General features: G+C 38.6%; 1 protein-coding gene across 3 annotated transcripts in view; it reads left to right on the top strand.

Annotated features, from left to right (window-relative positions):
• Positions 1 to 18,389, top strand: part of UTRN (utrophin) — a 386,987-nt gene that overhangs the window by 144,167 nt on the left and 224,431 nt on the right. For all 3 annotated transcript variants that reach the window (XM_065680488.1, XM_065680489.1, XM_065680490.1), the window contains 8 exons: positions 1,517 to 1,689; positions 4,757 to 4,907; positions 6,139 to 6,314; positions 7,508 to 7,643; positions 12,666 to 12,815; positions 13,963 to 14,047; positions 15,619 to 15,824; positions 16,976 to 17,093. In XM_065680488.1, the coding sequence (XP_065536560.1) occupies positions 1,517 to 1,689; positions 4,757 to 4,907; positions 6,139 to 6,314; positions 7,508 to 7,643; positions 12,666 to 12,815; positions 13,963 to 14,047; positions 15,619 to 15,824; positions 16,976 to 17,093 (1,195 nt within the window). The remainder of the gene's footprint in view (positions 1 to 1,516; positions 1,690 to 4,756; positions 4,908 to 6,138; positions 6,315 to 7,507; positions 7,644 to 12,665; positions 12,816 to 13,962; positions 14,048 to 15,618; positions 15,825 to 16,975; positions 17,094 to 18,389) is intronic.

Here is an 18,389-nt window from a genome sequence, read left to right on the forward strand (position 1 = left end):
AGTTTTGTGGCTAATTTTTCCTTTTATGCAGAATCTGGATACAAAGCAGAATGGTGTAGGAGCTGGGGGGATGGGAAGGGTTAGGAGAGGAGGGTTTAACTTCTTTTGTTGGAGAAAATATGGTTTTCATCATGCAGTCTACATAATATGTAAAGAAACATTTAAGCTAATCTCCTTATGTTCCTGCTTGGTCTCCCTAATATAGCTGCTCTTCTCTGTCATATGAAAACAATTGCTTACATAGGAAGAGTAAGAAAAGGAGATTCTTGACTTTTGTATGAGGCCACAGGATAACGGTACCAGTTGTGATTAGCAAAGCATAAGTTTGTGCTCAGTTTTAAGCTCCCACTTCTCATTGTCACCCAGTGGATTTATCTGTGTGATTAATGATGAGGAAGTAGTTAAGGATTTGCCCTTCTTCAAAAGGGAATGAAGGAATTGTGTTTGAAAATACTGAATCCTGCTATCAAATGAGTATGTACAGTATGTACAAGTATGTACAAGTCTGTGTTGTGGTTAATTTTGATCACACAAAGGAGCATGATATGGAGATTCCCACAGAAAACACCCACTGGAATTGGGAATCGCACGCAATATGGTGCAGTTTATATGTATCGGCATGGGTTAGGAAACAGAGTGGGGTCCAGACTTGTGGTGGTCCAGTCTTGTGGCGGTCCAGCTTTGCCTCTGAGCAAAAGCTACATAAGCAGTTTCTGCAGCTGATATAGAGGTCCTTTAAAAGCTTTTAAGAATTTCTGTCCACTTTTCCAACCTGCTTTTCTTTATGCTGAGTATATGCTTTTCTTTTTCATTAATTTCTTTTTTTCATTTGGTGATAATTTCTAGTCTGATCTTGACATTTTTGTATGTTCTAAGGGTGTTTTCAGAAGAAGCAAATGGCAGAGCATTGTATTTTTAGAAGTGTTACTGTTGTAAATTCAAAATAAGTAAATTCCACTATTTACATGGACTCTGTCCTCCAAATACCAAGGCACTCTTACAATAGCATCTGGTTGAAAGGTATTTTCACATCATAGTTCAATGATGTTTGAGGTAGATTGTTTTAACTTTGTCAATTCTAAAACTTTTATGTAGCTTATGCTTTTGCAGTTCTGTGCATATGGGAGGTTATATGAAGTGTAATAAAGTTGGGGTTTGTCTCATTCTTTTACATGAGTAAAGAATATGTACAGTGTCTTCATGACCCGGGGGCAGATTTGTTTAATAATGAAGATACTGCAGTTTTGAGAAGCATGGTCTGCCCCTTTGCCTCTGGAACAGATTGGGTATATAAAATACTTCATACTCATCATAAAAGACCTGAGAAGGGCGCACTCTTAAAGTTGTGATGGACTGTTCAGTTCAGTTGCCAAAAGTGATTTAATCTGTAAACTGCTGGTGGTCATGGTGTTATTGTAGATGCTGATTTTTGGAACAGTATTTTGGAAGTATTACTTTGTTAAGTTTTTGTCTCCTGCTGGTATTGACTCTCCTGTTGTCATTACTGTGCTTGCAGAACGTAAAAGATATTTTGGATAAGCTTGGGGATCAAATTGCAGTCATACATGAGAAGCAGCCTGATGTTATATTAGAAGCCTCTGGACCTGAGGCGATACAAATAGGAGATGCACTAACCCAGCTGAATGCAGAATGGGACAGAATTAATAGAATGTATAATGATCGTAAGTGGTAAGTCAAAGATGTTTGGTTCCTGTGACCATGTGGTAAATATTTTATTACTTGATTATAAGCATTTTACAAATATACTCTAATGATGAAGGTAGAATTTGAGAGTAATCAGCTCTAATATTAGTGTGACACAATAATTGACAGAATTAGTGAATGTTGAAACAGTTAACGTGCAAATTGTAGTTTGGGTATTTTTGTGCTTTATAAAATAGAATATTTTGTTGATAAGACATAACATTTATGTTTTGTAAATGTATTGCAAAGCAAAGTTCTAGAGGAAAAATGTTAAGACATCTTTTACCAAAGAATTAGAGAATGCTTTTGAAGGAAGGAAAGTTTAAAAGGATGGGGAATTTTAAAGTACAACATGTATGATAGTTGCCTATAATCTTTGCTGTAAGTAATTGAAGATGAGAGATGACCAGATTAGAACACTGTGGTTGAGAGAACAGGAGAATATTGAAGTCAGTGCTTAAGAAAAGTTTATTTCCTATTTCCTTTCCACAAATATCAAACAGCTGTAATTTCACTTGGGCCAAAAAGGGGAGAGGGGAAAAGTTAAACTAGGCTTTGATTTCTGCCCACCCCTTACAGAAGGTATTCTAAACTGAAAATGCCCTCTTATTTGAATCAACTTAAAATGTTTAAAACCAAACTCAATACCACTTAGTCAAAGTTGGAACAAAGTGTGACAGAAAGGCATTTTAAATTGCAATTGGTAAAAGTATGAAAGTATGTGTTCAGAACACTACCACTTAATCTGAAGGTACTGCTGCTGCTGCTCTAAACAGCAGTAGACACTGAGATTGCTGCTATGCAAAAAAAAACTTTTAATGACTGAAAATGATTTTATGAAACTTAAAATTAAATTCACAGGCTCATACTGTAGTTAATTTGCTTCTATAGTATTTGCCTTTTAATAGTGATAAAAGGTAATAGTTAATGAATAAGTTCCGTAGGGCATGAAGTAATGTCTAGCCATGTGCACTTGCTTTGTAGCACCAGAAGTCTGATGTCAAACATCAGTGGTGTATTTTGAGGAGATTGTTTTTAGGGAGAGTGTGTATTACACAAGCTGATGTTTTCAACTCAGAGCACTAGTGTACGTGTGGGAATATAAGTCAGTTGGTGGTAGTGTGTAAGCAGACACGTCTAGAAATTTTGGGCCACTGTATCAGTGTTGCATCAAGGTTTAAATTCAGGAGGCAGTGTTGTTTCACTTTCTATTTAATTTTTTTAAGTTTGAAAACCAACAGTGGTGCCAGGTAGGTAGCACTTCCTGTGCTCTTGCTGGCTGCCTGTGGTCACCTTATGTTTTGGACACAACTGCTGCAGAATCTGGTGCCCATCTGTATTTATATGCCTGCAGCTATTTTGTATGATGCATGCTAAGCTTTAGATATGACTTTTTTTCCCTCCTGTAACTTAATTGAAAAGCTTTAACTAATATTCTCCTTTTGTAAGTGTGAATTTAATTTCATTTACAACTTAAATTTGATTTCATTACGTAGCCAGGGTTAACCAGAAACTTCCCATTGCAAAAGAGAAGTGTATCAAAGAGTAAGTTCAATGTTTATGATTAGCTGGCAAAATGCAAGAGATTACCTCTTCAGCTGGTTCACTGAATACAAATTAATCTTCAACTTCATAAAGCTTGTAAAGCAGTGCATCTTAATGAGAATAATATTGGGTGTGATTTTCATACAAAAGGGACTATTAAACTAGCAATTTCAGCTAAATGGTATGTAGCTTCCTGAATATATTAAGTGCTGCAATTTTAATTTTAATAGAAGGCTGTACTTTGATTAATGAAGACACCATTAATATCAATATTAAAACACTGTATTTTGACATTAGTATTTTTATATCCTTTCAATTACTAAGAAGAATTTTTAACCAAGTTTTTTCTTGCTCTTCCTGGTGTTGCAGTAAGTATAAACAAGGAGGCTAGAAGACTCTATCTTCTTAATCTTTGGCTTTTTTTCTGTTTCTGGAGTGGGCAGAGATTTTGACAGAATTAGGAAAAACATCTTAAGTCTGTGCCATAAAAAGGATTTAGTTTTCAGAGGTAGTAATGATTTTGTGATTGAGTGCCAGCTAAATAGCTAAACCTTTAATAAAAGCTCTGATGTAGCTAAGCACATGTTGAATTAAACTCTATTTAGCTAAGCTTTTAATTGTTCAACTAAATGCAGTTCACTTCAGTTTAAGTTGATCATATATGTAAAGTGAAATGCGTGTGTGTGTATGTGTATGTATGGGCTTAATACTCTGTTGAGCTGTTTGTAACAGTGCTGCTCCTGACATGGCCTTTGCCCCAGTGCTGAATGTTAAATAAGAAAACAGTGTCAGAATGGCATAAAGTAGCTTGTTTTCTATTCGTTGATTGCTAACTGTGTGCTAGCATTATAAAGCAATTAGGGCTGGTTTTGTTTGTTAACATAGTAGAACTCTCAGTTAAAAGCAGCCTTCTGACTGTGATAATTCAGCCTGTTCAATGCTAGAAGTTGATGCCCTTCATGTTACACTACACACTAATTTGGGGCCATAAAGATGATAATGAAATGCCTGGTAAATTATTGTGTGATTAAATTGTGTAAGACCTACTTATGCAGGCCCACTGGTAATACAGTCAGTTCTATATAATCAAAACCACTTTCACTTACTAAATTCCAGGCACCAGTACCCCATGGTTTATGAATAATAATTAAAAACCCCCCATAGCAATTAATCGTATTTCATGTTCCACACCATCTGATATCCGAGCCATTTTATGATAAAGAAAAAAACCCAAACGATTCTACAGAGCAGTTTGGTTCAGCTAATCAATCTTTTTATTTGAAGTGATAGAAACAAAAGTTTGCTTAGGACTGCCATTTTTTCCTTCAGCTGGAAGTTAAAGCCAATCTGTGCTGTGGGCTGCTGTTCTGTCAGGAAGCCTTCGATACTGGCAGTTAGTTAACCAGCCTCTCTGCTTCACAAGGCAGGCTTCTACTCACCAGAGTAGGGATTGTAGCCTTTTCACCAAAATGGTTTGGGTAATTTTTGAATACTTTGTTTTAAACAGTCGTTTTGATAGAGCAACAGAGGCATGGAGGCAGTTCCACTGTGATCTCAATGACCTCTCCCACTGGATAACAGAAGCTGAAGTCTTACTAGCTGATGCCCGAGGTCCGGATGGCAGCCTGGAGCTGCAGAGAGCTGGGCTGCATCAACAGGTATGTGTGATTTGTTCAGAAAATGAGCAAGTTGGAAAAAGTCAGGATTTTTGTCTAAAATTCTAGTTTTCTATATAGATTTGAAATGAGGCTGTGCATCTGCACTTTAAAAAGTGGTAGCTCTTGAAATTTCTTTTTGAACTGCTGTTTTAAATGGTTCTCGGGGAAGAGCTCAACTCCTGCTTATAGTATAGGGTTTTATGATGCCTCTTAGTATGGATGTTTTTGAGATAGTTTGATATTTCAAATGTTGGCATAAGTTTTGATGTTTCATAAGTTTTGTGTCAGCTTTAAAAATATATGTATATTATTTTGCTTGTTTTCTACTCATAATTAAAAAATTGGAACCCAACAATGGTCAATTATATCTTAGCAAGTTATTTGCTTAAACTGACTTTGCAAGATCCTGACTTGCTTAAGCAATTTAGAAAGAGAAGATTACTAAAAGCAGAATTTTCTGTTTAGCTAGACTACTTCTTTCTAAATAATAATAAGAAAACATTACTTTAAGGATCGTATTTTTTCCCCTTGGGAAATAAATGGCTATCCAAGAGTTTGGCTTGTGCTGTGAAAGAAATGTAATATTCTATCTAACATAAGGTTTGTCTTATTCTTGTTGGGTTAGGGTTTTTTTTAGGGCATTTCCCTTATTGCTGATCTAGTTGCAAGCAAGTTTCTACTAACAATATAAGGTTTTTGTAGTGGTTATGGATATCTGAAGGTTTTATTCTGACATCTTCTGACTTGCTTTTAGTTTCATGGATTTTCTGTGATGTGTGGGACTATGGCAGCATAGCCATAATTATCCTAGCAAAAATACTGGTAAGGTGCAGATAGTCAGGGGCATAAGTTATGAGAAGAACTGTTTAAAAAGAGTCATACCATCCATTTGCACTACCAGAAAGTGCTGTGCTTTAAGGGGAAAGGAATCAAACATGAGTGTGGATTCTAGCACTGATGGTTTAAATGAATTCTTGTGATCCTAAGTAGTATCCGGCAGCCTATTCTGTGTCATTATCTTTCTGTGGCACATTAGAAAATAGAACTAGATTCAACAACAGAATCTTAATAACTTAAATCAACAGCATCCAATTTTAAGTAAGATGTCTTTAAGTGCCTGTTTTAGTAAAATAATATGCACCCAGGATTCATCCTGCGTATTATGAGCCACAGATCAAAGCCACTTTATGTCAGGAAAAAAAATTCCATGTGGCTTTTATGTTTCTGACAGGAACTTGAAGAGGGAGTCAGCAGCCATCAGACCAGTGTTTCAGCATTGAACAGAACTGGGGAAGGGATCATACAGAAACTGTCTGCTACAGACGGGACCTTCCTACAGGAGAAGCTGGCAGGACTGAATAGACGCTGGCAAGCAATCACCGCAGAGGTCATGGATAGACAACAGAGGTAAGAAGTTCATTGGAAATTTGGATGTCTGACCAGATCCAGTGAGGAGAATCTCATTTAGAAGACTGTGGGAGACAGAGTGCATTTACAGTGTGCCATCATTAATCTGAATTTTCCTGATATTGAGAGCTATGTGCTTTGAACTGTCTTCTAGACCTGATTTCTCATAAATGCACCTGCAGCTGACTGGTTAGTGAGTCTGTTTTTAATACAACCCACCAAATGACAACCACAAAACTTACTTTCCTACAATTTTTCTTTGTTTTAAAAATCTTTTAATTGCTAAGCCAGACTTTTTAGGGAAGAAATGCTAGGCTTTCTCTGGCTGAAGCTGAACTGTAAGTATATTACCTCGATTTCTGTTTTTGCATTGTCAAAGGTACACAAATTGAAACACTTGTACTGTTTCTGAATTTCTACAGTACTAAAAATTAAAACCTTTATGTCTGTGTTTGCAATGATTTAATCCATCTGATTTTCTAAACAAAATGAAAATACATTTTGATGCAGCCTTGAATTTGCTTCAGAAGATCAAAGAGCAAGGTTCACTGAGATAAACTTTCTATATATTCGAATTTTAGCATATCTGGGAATACAAGGTCCCCCTCTCTGTTCTTACCACTAAAAATATAATAAGGATAAATTTCTGGAACTAATAGGGTTTTTTGGAGCCTATATAATTATATATTTTTAATATCTCCTGATACATTTAGAAATGCAGTAAGATTTTTCTTAATTATTTAGTTTGAGAAGTTCCATTAAAGATTTGTGTGGTTTTATGGAATTTTTTCCTTTGAGGGTTTAGGGATGTTTCTAATACTTTCATTAATAGTGGCCTTGTAGTGGTGTCCTGGGTTAAACCACAAAAAGTGGCTTATGGTGATTAGGCCTGAAGGTGTTGTCATCACTCTCATGTTTAATGTTTTCTGCAATCTTTTAAAAGTCTATTTTGTGATTTTTTTTTTTTTTTTTTATTTTTGGACCTTAAATTTATCTATTTTTAAGGTTGTAGTATTAATTTGCAAGTGTCTTGCATTTTAATGATGATTATATAATCCTTTTATCTACCAAAATGAATCCTTTAAAAGGTTGCCACCACTGAAAAACATGACTGCTGCGTCAGAAGTAATGTAGGACTGATGTGCTGTATTCACTGCAGAAACACATGTGGGCTTTTTGCTGTCATTTTTAAGGCTAAAAGGAGAGAATCAACAGCTGATAGAGTACAAAAAGAAGCTTGATGAGCTGCGTTGCTGGTTGGAAAATGTAGAAAATGCTCTGGACACAAGATTCACGTTTGACCATGAAGAAAACTTGCAAGAATTACAGGCAAGATTGATTAGTGTGTGTATGTGTATACACATGTATGTCTTGTGGGAAGCATCAGAATGTAGCTTTTGGGAGGCAAATTTTTGCATTATAAATTGCCAAAAAAATATAAATATAATGGTTGTGGAAGACAGTTTTGTGAGAGAACTCACACAGGCAAGTGGCATTTTGAAATGAAGTTCGGTTGAGTTGGTAAGTATGTTATCTAGCCAGAAGTTGGTGGCTATTTATCAGAAAGTGAGAAATATGTGTACTACTAATAAAATTTAGTAAGTTGAATTGCACTGAAGATGATGTCCCCAGGCCAACTTTATAGTTGCCAAAACTTTAGCCAAAAGCTGATAAGCTTAAAATGCTAAGTAAGTACTATTGTCCCATTTACTAGGCAACTTTAATACTTCATTACATGTCTAAGATTTTGTTTAACCTGCTTTTTAAACATAAGGGGTTTGGTCATTTCAGGGGAGTTGGGTGCATATATACATGTGTATTTTCCCTTTTAATTTTGTGTCTAGATTTGACAACAATATTTTGGTTTGTAGAATGTGTGAAAGACAGTGTTTCTGGAATCTTAAAAAAATGGAAGGAATAATTGACAAGACTGCTTGCTCTTTTCTTTTTTTTTTCTTTTTTTTTTTAATTTAGTAAGTAAATTAAAACCAAAGAACCAACAAACAAGCAAAAAAGCCCAAACCAACAAATCAGGTGGAAAGGCTTGAACTTCCAACAGATCTGGAATCTTCCAACTTCAACAGCTTTATAGAGTTGTTGAAGTTGTGTGTACCTAAACAAATTGACTCGTGTCAGTTGAGATTTGCTGCCTGTGATAAAAGTTTAATTTTTATTGTTATCTGCCGTTAAATAGATGTCTGAAGTGAAAGGTAAAACTGGAGTAAGGAGGGGAGAAGCAGAATTTGCTAGAGAAACACTGGCAGGGAATTAGGTACCCTTTTGGCCCTGCATAGGCACTAACATCTGTGTGATTTTGGCAATGTACATTAAGGAAAGGTAAGTTTGAAATAGAACAGGTACTGGCTGAGATTGCTGGGATGTTCAGAAGGGTGAAGTATTCATCTGCAAAGAAACTCAGCTTACTTTTCTAGTCAAAGAACAGTGAGAAGAGATATGATGATGTGAATAAAAAAGTGTAGGGAAGGTGAGCTATTATTAAAGGTTGGTGTTAGGGAAGTAGGAATACAGATGTTAACTGATGTTAACTGATGTAGGAATACAGATGTTAACTCTTTACGTGAGAGAGCAACTAGAATGTATTGAGTTCTGTCCGGGGTCGGATGAGGAGCAAGTGGAATGTCTGTGGGTACGAATCAAGGGGCAGACTGGCACGGGTGATACAGTTGTGGGGGTCTATTACAGACCTCCTGATCAGGACGAAGGAGTTGATGAGGCTTTCTACAGGCAACTGGAAGTAGCCTCGCGACTACATGCCTTAGTCGTCGTGGGGGACTTTAACTACCCCGATATTTGCTGGAAGACTCACACAGCCAGTCATTCACAGTCTAGGAGGTTCCTCCAGTGCATGGATGATAATTTCTTAATGCAAATGGTGGACGTACCAACTAGGAGAGCAGCGCTGCTAGATTTAGTACTCGCCAATAAGGAGGGTTTGGTCGAAGTGGTGACGGTCAATGGCAGCCTTGGCTGCAGTGACCATGAGATGGTGGAGTTTAGGATCCTGTGTGGGAGGAATAGAATACCTAGCAAAGCCACAGTTCTGTATTTCCGAAGGGCCAACTTTGGCCTCTTCAGTCAACTGCTAAGGGAAGTCTCATGGGAAAGTGTACTGGGCGGTAAAGGGGCTCAAGATAGTTGGTTAACATTCAAGGACCGCTTCTTCCAAGCTCAGGATCGGAGCGTCCCAATGAGTAGGAAGTCAAGTAAGGGATCTAGGAGACCGGTGTGGTTAAACAAGGAGCTGCTGGGCAAACTCAAGTGGAAAAGGAGAATCTATGGATTATGTAAGGAGGGGCTGGCCGCTTGGGAGGAATATAGGACAGTTGTTAGAGGATGTAGGGAGGCAATTAGGACAGCTAAGGCCTCCTTGGAACTCAATCTTGCTAGTCGGGTTAAAGACAATAGAAAGGGCTTCTTCAAATACATAGCAAATAAAACTAACACAAGAGGCAATATAGGCCCACTGCTGAACGAAGTGGGTGCCCTGGAGACAGAGGATATAAAGAAGGCAGAGGTGCTGAATGCCTTCTTTGCCTCTGTCTTTACTCCTGCAGACTCTCCCCGAGGGCCCCGGATTTCTATAGCCCCAGAAGGAGTCAGGACAAAGGAGGAGTTTGCTTTGGTAGATGAGGATTGGGTTAGGGATCAGCTATGCAAACTGGACATCTGTAAATCGATGGGTCCGGATGGAATGCACCCACGGGTGCTGAGGGAGCTGGCGGAGGTCATTGCTAGGCCACTTTCCATCATCTTTGGTAAGTCGTGGGAAACGGGCGAGGTGCCTGAGGATTGGCGGATGGCAAAGGTCACACCAGTCTATAAGAAGGGCAAGAAGGAGGACCTGGGTAATTATAGACCAGTCAGCCTTACCTCCATCCCTGGAAAGGTGATGGAACAACTTATTCTTGACTCCATCACTAGGCATATGAAGGATGAGGGGGTCATTAAGAACAGCCAACATGGTTTTATGAGGGGGAAGTCATGTATGACCAACCTTATAGCCTTCTATGAGGAAGTGACTAGGTGGAGGGATGATGGTAGAGCGGTAGATGTAGTTTTTCTTGATTTCAGTAAGGCATTTGATACTGTCTCCCACAGCATCCTCATAGATAAGCTAAAGAAGTGTGGGCTTGACGATCAAGTAGTGAGGTGGATTGAGAACTGGTTGAAGGGAAGAAGGCAGAGAGTTGTGGTCAATGGCGCAGAATCTAGCTGGAGGTCTGTGACTAGTGGAGTCCCTCAGGGGTCGGTGCTGGGACCGGTGCTGTTTAATATTTTCATCAGTGACCTGGATGAGGGAACTGAGTGCACCCTCAGCAAGTTTGCTGATGACACAAAACTGGGAGGAGTGGCTGACACACCAGAGGACTGTGCTGCCATTCAGCGAGACCTGGACAGGCTGGAGAGTTGGGCGGGGAGAAACTTGATGAAATTTAACAAGGGCAAGTGTAGAGTCTTGCATCTGGGGAAGAACAACCCCATGTACCAGTACAGGTTGGGGGGTGACCTGCTGGAAAGTAGCGAAGGGGAAAGGGACCTGGGGGTCCTGGTGGATAGGAGGATGACCATGAGCCAGCAATGTGCTCTTGTGGCCAAGAAGGCAAATGGCATCTTAGGGTGCATTAGAAAGGGAGTGGTTAGTAGGTCAAGAGAGGTTCTCCTCCCCCTCTACTCAGCCTTGGTGAGGCTGCATCTGGAATATTGCGTCCAGTTCTGGGCCCCTCTGTTCAAGAAAGACAGGGAATTGCTTGAAGGAGTCCAGCGCAGAGCCACAAAGATGATTAAGGGAGTGGAACATCTCCCTTATGAGGAGAGGCTGAGGGAGCTGGGTCTCTTTAGCTTGGAGAAGAGGAGACTGAGGGGTGACCTCATCAGTGTTTACAAATATGTAAAGGGTAGGTGTCAGGATGATGGAGCTAGGCTTTTTTCAGTGATATCCAGTGATAGGACAAGGGGCAATGGGTGTAAACTGAAGCATAGGAAGTTCCACGTTAACATCAGGAAGAACTTCTTTACTGTAAGAGTGACAGAGCACTGGAACAGGTTGCCCAGGGGGGCTGTGGAGTCTCCTACACTGGAGATATTCAAGGCCCGCCTGGACAAGTTCCTGTGTGATGTACTGTAGGTTACCCTGCTCTTGCAGGGGGGTTGGACTAGATGATCTTTTGAGGTCCCTTCCAACCCTTGGGATTCTGTGATTCTGTGATTCTGTGATTCTGTGATCAGTTAGGAATAAATAGTCTGGGAATGAGAAGGTGGTTTCTAAGTAGTTTCTGGAGCAGTCTTCAATTGAAAAGGATATAACATGTTGGCTGGATGGGGCTTTGAGCAACCTGGTCTAGCGGAAGGCATCTGTGTCAGTGGCAGGGGGTTGGAACCTAGATGATCCTTAAGGTCCTTTCCAACTCAAGACATTCAGTGATTCTTTGTTTCGAAAAGTCCTTTTAAAGGTAGACCTTTGAAAATTTAGTAAAGGCACTATTTTATAAAGTGCTTATTGTAGCAAGCTCCTTTGTTCATTGATCTGCTTTCCAGGCTTCTGTTCTGTCACTTTCCTATGCACACCTCCATAGTACTTGTGTAACAGAGATTAGTGTAAATAGTGGGGTGGATAAACATGACTTATACTTGCTATTGTAAATATTTTAATTCTAGGGGTTTAAAAACAAAATCTGTGATTCCTACTCCACAGTGCTTGTGGTCTGTGGGCAAATAATAGTGCAGTTGATTTAAAGTCAGTGAGAATGGAAGCATAAGCTTTTATTTTTCTTATGCAAGGCCTTGCCTGCACTTTCATGTTCAAAGAGAAAGAAGGCAGTGTGACATTGATAAAAATGAAGTTGTAAAGTTATGTTTAGTTTTTAAATACTTTTTTCTTAAGGAAATGTACTCTAAAGGTATCTTGTAGTGATCGACCATGTATTTGTATAATGCATGTCAGACGTAGGCCCTTGGTCATTAATTTCTTTTAAAAACGAATGCAAGCAACAGTTATGATTGGCAATGCATTGCCTTTTTTTGGATACGTAAGGTATGTCCAGAATTGATCAAACAGAAGCATCTTTTGAGGTAAGAATCAGTGTGCATGATGTAAAGCTGTATAGGTACCTTGGCTATTTGCAGTTTTGTGGATTTTCCAGTCAGCAATAAATATTGATATTTGAAGAAATGTTTTAGTAATTTCTAGATAGAGCATAGAAACTGAAATAGAAGCTTTTCTGGTACATATTTCCAGGGAAATTTCTAAACATTTGGAGGTAAAGGAAAACTCCCCCCTACTTAAGCATATACACATTTTGCTTCAGTCTAAAACTCTTCTGTCCCTTTTAGGTCTTAAGTGAAGAAATGGAAGTACAGGGAGAGAAACTGGAATGGCTGAATAGAACTGAACCTGAAGTACTTTTGGATAAAGATGTTGATCTTCAGGAAAAAGACAAACTTTCCGATTGCCTGCAGTCCCTCAATGTGAGGTGGAATAAGGTGTGCATTTCTTCAACACTGGGTATCTGAAGTTGAAGATACAGTAGTGTCCTTGGAATGGTTGTTATCCTTTACATGTATCTGTGACATGTATATAAAATGTCTTGGAAGCCATGCAGGCACAGTCAGGAAAGGTACCCCAGTCTATGTCTACGTGAAACACTGGTGGATATTTTTCCATCTGGATGAGTTAGTTTAGCTACATTAGGGTCCTTTGTTTTCTTTTGTATTGGTTTTCTTTTCAACAGCTGGATCAAAAAAATTTCAGGTGAAGCAAACAGTAATGTCTTAACTTGAAACTGAGAGAGTCACAGTAAATCTGAGCTGTATAGGAAAGTTCAACTTCTGCAGCAGTTAAGAGAAAAACAAATGAAGATTTGTTAAATCTTGGTGAAAACATATTAATTGTGTCTAGGATTCTTCTTCAGTATAACTGCTGTAAAATAGAAGCTTTAGTATTCAATCTCATTGGCAAGGATATGAAAACTCCTCACTGTTTGGAGTAATACCAGTAGAGCCTGGAGATTTAAGTGAAAACTGAACAGAATTATTGGGATTGTATTATGGATCAGAGTGGTAGCAATTTGTTGGGGAAAGGATTTTTTGGTTGTTCAGGGAAAGAAAAAGATCTGTTTTAACCTATTCAGCCATGAAAATAGGGATTTCCACCCCTCTGTTTATTACATTTTCATCACTGCCTTTTAAAAACTTTTAGAAAGCAAATTGGGAAAATTTGTCTTTATTACAAGAGTTTAGTGTATTTTCTTTTAAAATTAATTCTGTGTTTATCTACTTTCCTGTCACTGACCACAAATCATGCTTTGCATCATCTCTCCTTCAAAATGTACTCAAATAATGAGACACAGCTTTGAAGCTTAGGCAGTAAAAAACATGTAAACCTGTCTACAGCTGTTCATTTATTTCTCTCCATGATTTAGGTAAGACACTGGAATGTACTGAAATAACAGTTTTGAGTACCTCTTGGCATCTTTATTGTTTTTAAATGATACCTTAAAAGAAGTCTTTGATATATATCTTGGCATTGTAGCAAGCATGGTGTAGAATATTTTGTCATCTAGAGAGGGATGCCATTTTGCTGCTACTATAGCTTGTCTTATTGTTTTTATTCCTCTCTGCTTGACTGCAGGTGTTCAGAGAAGTGCCTGCCAGAGTGAGAGAATTGGAGGCATTTGTTGGGCAGTCTTGTCTTGTTACACAGACAAAGCCTTCTGGTGAGTGACCAGTTCTGTTGTGTTTAAATGCATTGAGTTTAATCCCATTTGCAGTCAAAAATAATCCAAAAAGGAAAACCTTCCTCATGAACTTAGACAAGCAGAAATAGGAAATAGTGTCCATCGCTGTACTTGGGCTACCTTCACATTACTGTGGGAGAAAGAAGGAAATGTTTGGTTTGGGGAAAAAGTTGCCCTACAGTTCAGGACCGGGAGAGTCCTTTGGGATTCTGTAAGAGTCTTGAAATGAGGAATTTTTTATAAAGCTCGGGCCTCCGCCTCTGGAGCCCAGTGTACCAGGAGCAGATTAAAAACCAAAATAGCTATGTTTGTGACAGCCTGCAGATTTGTGCCTTGTCATGCCATTCAGTAATTAAGATCCACAAGAAGCTTTTCCCAACAAATTATTTGTAAAGTATCTCCAGCATGCAGATTCTCTGCAGTCCTATAAATAAAGACAATTCTGCATCTTTCAGCTCAGTGGGGACTCAGGTCTTTCTCATCTGCTAGATACTTATCTTCCTGATTCTTGTAGGGGAAGCTGTCTAAATATGACACATTCTTGTATCAGACACTGACACTGGCTGTCTTTTCAAGTTGTTGGAGGCGGATCAGCAGAGTGTGAACAAAATGCCCAAGTCTCTTTTTTAGAAAACTAGATAAAAAATGGCAGCCTTTGCCTGAAAGATTTTGCATCTTGAACTTCAGTATATTAACTTTTTTTTTTTTTCAATTCAGCAGTGGTAAACTATTTAAAGGAGGAAAGCCGAATTTTGTTGAAGCGTTTGAAAACCTTGATTCAGCTTTCATACAGGGTGTTTAAGTAAAGCTTCTGTATTCATTGGTTGAGACGAGTGTGTAATATTCATGCTTCATCTTGATATAACTTAGTATTTTCTCAGAACTGGAACACAACCAGCCACAGCTTCTAAAGTGAATCCTACTGTTCAGCTGATTCTTCATTTTTTTGCAGTGTCAGGTTAAAAAAAGAATGGGGCTGAACTAGCAGGCATCTGTCCCTTCTTAGGACAGTTGAGTATTGCCAAGTCTGTGAAGTATCCTACTGCAGTAGCTTGACTTACTTGTGCTATTCTGAGCTTACTTGTGAATTCTGAGCCAAGAGTGGGGGAAACCTTTCTGCCATTTAATACAAAAGTGAGGGAGACAATTATAGACATTTATCTTAAATTAAAGGATTGGGATTTTATGCCTGATAAGGGTCAGTTCCCTTTTGTGTTAAAGAATGTTTAGCTTCACTACATTAGATTTAATGTCATTTTGCCTTTGCAAGTTTTCTTGTTTGTTTTTTAGTTAGCCTGAATCATTTGGCTCTTTGGCATGCAATGAAATAATTCATAGCCTTAAAAAAAATAAACCCCACAAAGTTGAGGGTGGCAAAAGGAATTCCAGGTTAATTTCTGGTGTTTAAAATCCCTCAAATACAAATGTTGCTGAGCTTTCTCTGTAGCTGCTTTTGTATATTTAAAGGAATCACAAAACCCCTGTAATTCCCACAGCTGCACATGTGGCCATGACTTTTCTTTCAACAAAAAACCCAAACTCTGTTCCAGATGTCCAAAAGGTGGTGCTAGTATCTTCTTCATTGGAAATTCCTGTTAAGGCTCAGCAGGCTTTGGAACTTTCTGCACCTGCTGATCTGGATAAAACTACAACTGAACTGGCTGACTGGTTGGTATTGGTTGACCAGATGCTCAAGTCAAACATAGTCACCGTGGGAAATACCGAAGAGATCAATCGGACTATTGCACGAATGAAAGTATGTGTTTTTGTGAAGGCTAGTGGGTTGGAAAATTGGCTCACACTTTAATAGCTTGTACATTCAGTAAATAACTTGCATGTGTTTAAAGGAAAAAGAAACTGACAGCAGTAAATGCGTAACTTGAAAATTACACTTTAAATGCCCCTCTTCTCCCTACGATTTCCCGTTAATTTCTGTGTCATTGTGTGAGTTAGGAATTGCCTCTTTTTTTTTTTTTTTTTTTTAAACAAAGCACATAGAAAATACCCCCTGAAAATGACATCTTTTGTGGAATGTATACGTAGCTCATGCTGAATCCTTTGAGCAGCTTCATATTTGCTTGGAGGGTGACCTTTATGATCCGCTCTTTAGTGGTTTCTAATTAGTTTTGTTGTAGTGGTGTTAGACTAAACTGATTTCCAGGGACATGCTAAAATGATTAACAGTTGTACCATGAATGCTTATGATGTAAATATTTATTTCTGTTGATAGCTCATACTATGCCGAGCCATGGGCAGTATTTGAGATATATGCTGTAGGTTCATTTTATTTGACTTGATATCAATTAACATGCGTGACTCCAGAGTAAAAGCTGCAGGCTAAACAAATGCTAAACTGTTTCTGTGGGTGTCTAACATAATCTGGAATTTGAAAGACTAATTTGATGTGCAGTAGCTTTGGAAACACTTTCTTCTAACTGTGTTGTATTTGTAATGTGGTCTTCTGGTACACTGCTGTAGTGAAATAACTATGGGTTTTATATAATATATAGTCTGAGTGTTCCTTTCTGTTTTTTTCCTCCTCCATCTCTCTCCCCCTTTACACCTTCCCCTCTCCCCAGTATATAAATGATCAGAGCTTGATAAGACAAAAACAAGTTATAGGAGAGTTAAAAATAAATATTGGAAAATACTGTGCAGTAACTGTGGTAACTATGTGGTTTGTACAGGTTAACCTTCACCTCTGGATTTTCAGTAACTATAATTCAGAATAGATTTGCTTTTTAAAGCAGTGGTATATTAATGTGATAGTTCAAGGGTTAAAATAATAATGGCAACAGCCATCTACTTGTAGTGACACATGCATGTTTTGTTTTAGCTATAAATAATACAGATGATGCTAACTAAATTCTGCTTTTTGTACTTAAATCATATCCTAATTCTCAACAGATAACGAAGGCAGATTTGGAGCAGCGGCACCCTCAGCTGGATTCTGTTTTCACATTGGCTCAGAATTTGAAAAATAAAACTTCCAGTTCAGACATCAGGACAGTGATCACAGAAAAATGTAAGTTTCTCTATTCAGTGTTTGCAAATACAGCGTTTCCACGGCAATAAAATAATCTTCATATCTTCTTGTTAAACTCTTGATTTTGAGCCTAGCTGAAGTTGCCTTCCTTGAACAAACTGAAAACTTGCAAGATAAATAGCTTTTACTCTAACAGTCTAACGAGAATTACCACTTGTTTTCTTTAATGGCCTTTTTTTTCCAAGTACAAAGGTAAATATTTTTGCTGGGATTTCAAAATACCTTATGAAGAATTTGAGTTATTTGACAGACACAGATCCAGGAATAAGGATTTCTTTTATTTATTAATAAAAGGAATTAATTGTGCATCTTTATTTTTGTTGAGCTATGAGGCACTGGACAGTTAGTGAAAAGTATGACTGTATCAACTTAAGACGATAACTGTGCATGTACTTTCAAAATTGTTCACTGTGATGTAGCTTTTAAGTCACTGATCTATATCTGAAAATTGAGCTTCCAGTTAAAAGGTCCTCAGCTCCTTTGAATTTTACTTTTTTTTACTGGTATTTGTGGAACCAAAACATACAACTGGAACGACTGGAAAATAAGGGAAAATTTATTATTTGGACTCTGAAGCTTTACTGGTTGCTACAGTTAGAAAATACATGCAGCAGAAAATACAGTATCACCGAATCATAGACTAGTTGGGTTGGAAGAGACCTTCAGCAGTCATATAGTCAACCCTTCTGCAGTGAGCAGGGGCATCTTCAACTGTATGACATTGTCCAGAGTCACATCCGGCCTGGCTGTGAATCTCTCCAGGGATGTGGCATCTATCATCTCTGTGGGCAATCTGTTCCAGTGTTTTACTACCTTAAGTGTAAAACATTGCTTCTCTATACGCCAATAATTCTCTATGCCAATTACTGCATGGACAACGTGAACTGGCTGGACGGCCACACACAAAGAGTTGTGGTCAATGGCTCGATGTCCGGCTGGAGACTGGTAACGAGTGGTGTCCCTCAGGGATCGGTGTTGGGACCGGTCTTGTTTAACATCTTCGTCGCTGACATAGACAGTGGGATTGAGTGCGCCCTCAGCAAGTTTGCCGATGACACCAAGCTGTGTGGTTCGGTTGATATGCTGGAGGGAAGGGATGCCATCCAGAGGGACCTTGACACGCTTGTGAGGTGGGCTGATGCCAGCCTTATGAAGTTCAACCACAACAAGTGCAAGGTCCTACACCTGGGTCGGAGCAATCCCAGGCACAGCTACAGACTGGGCAAAGAAGAGATTCAGAGCGGCCCTGCGGAGAAGGACTTGGGGGTGCTGGTC

Source organism: Lathamus discolor, chromosome 5, assembly GCF_037157495.1.
Source record: "Lathamus discolor isolate bLatDis1 chromosome 5, bLatDis1.hap1, whole genome shotgun sequence".
Lineage (NCBI taxonomy): Eukaryota > Metazoa > Chordata > Aves > Psittaciformes > Psittacidae > Lathamus > Lathamus discolor.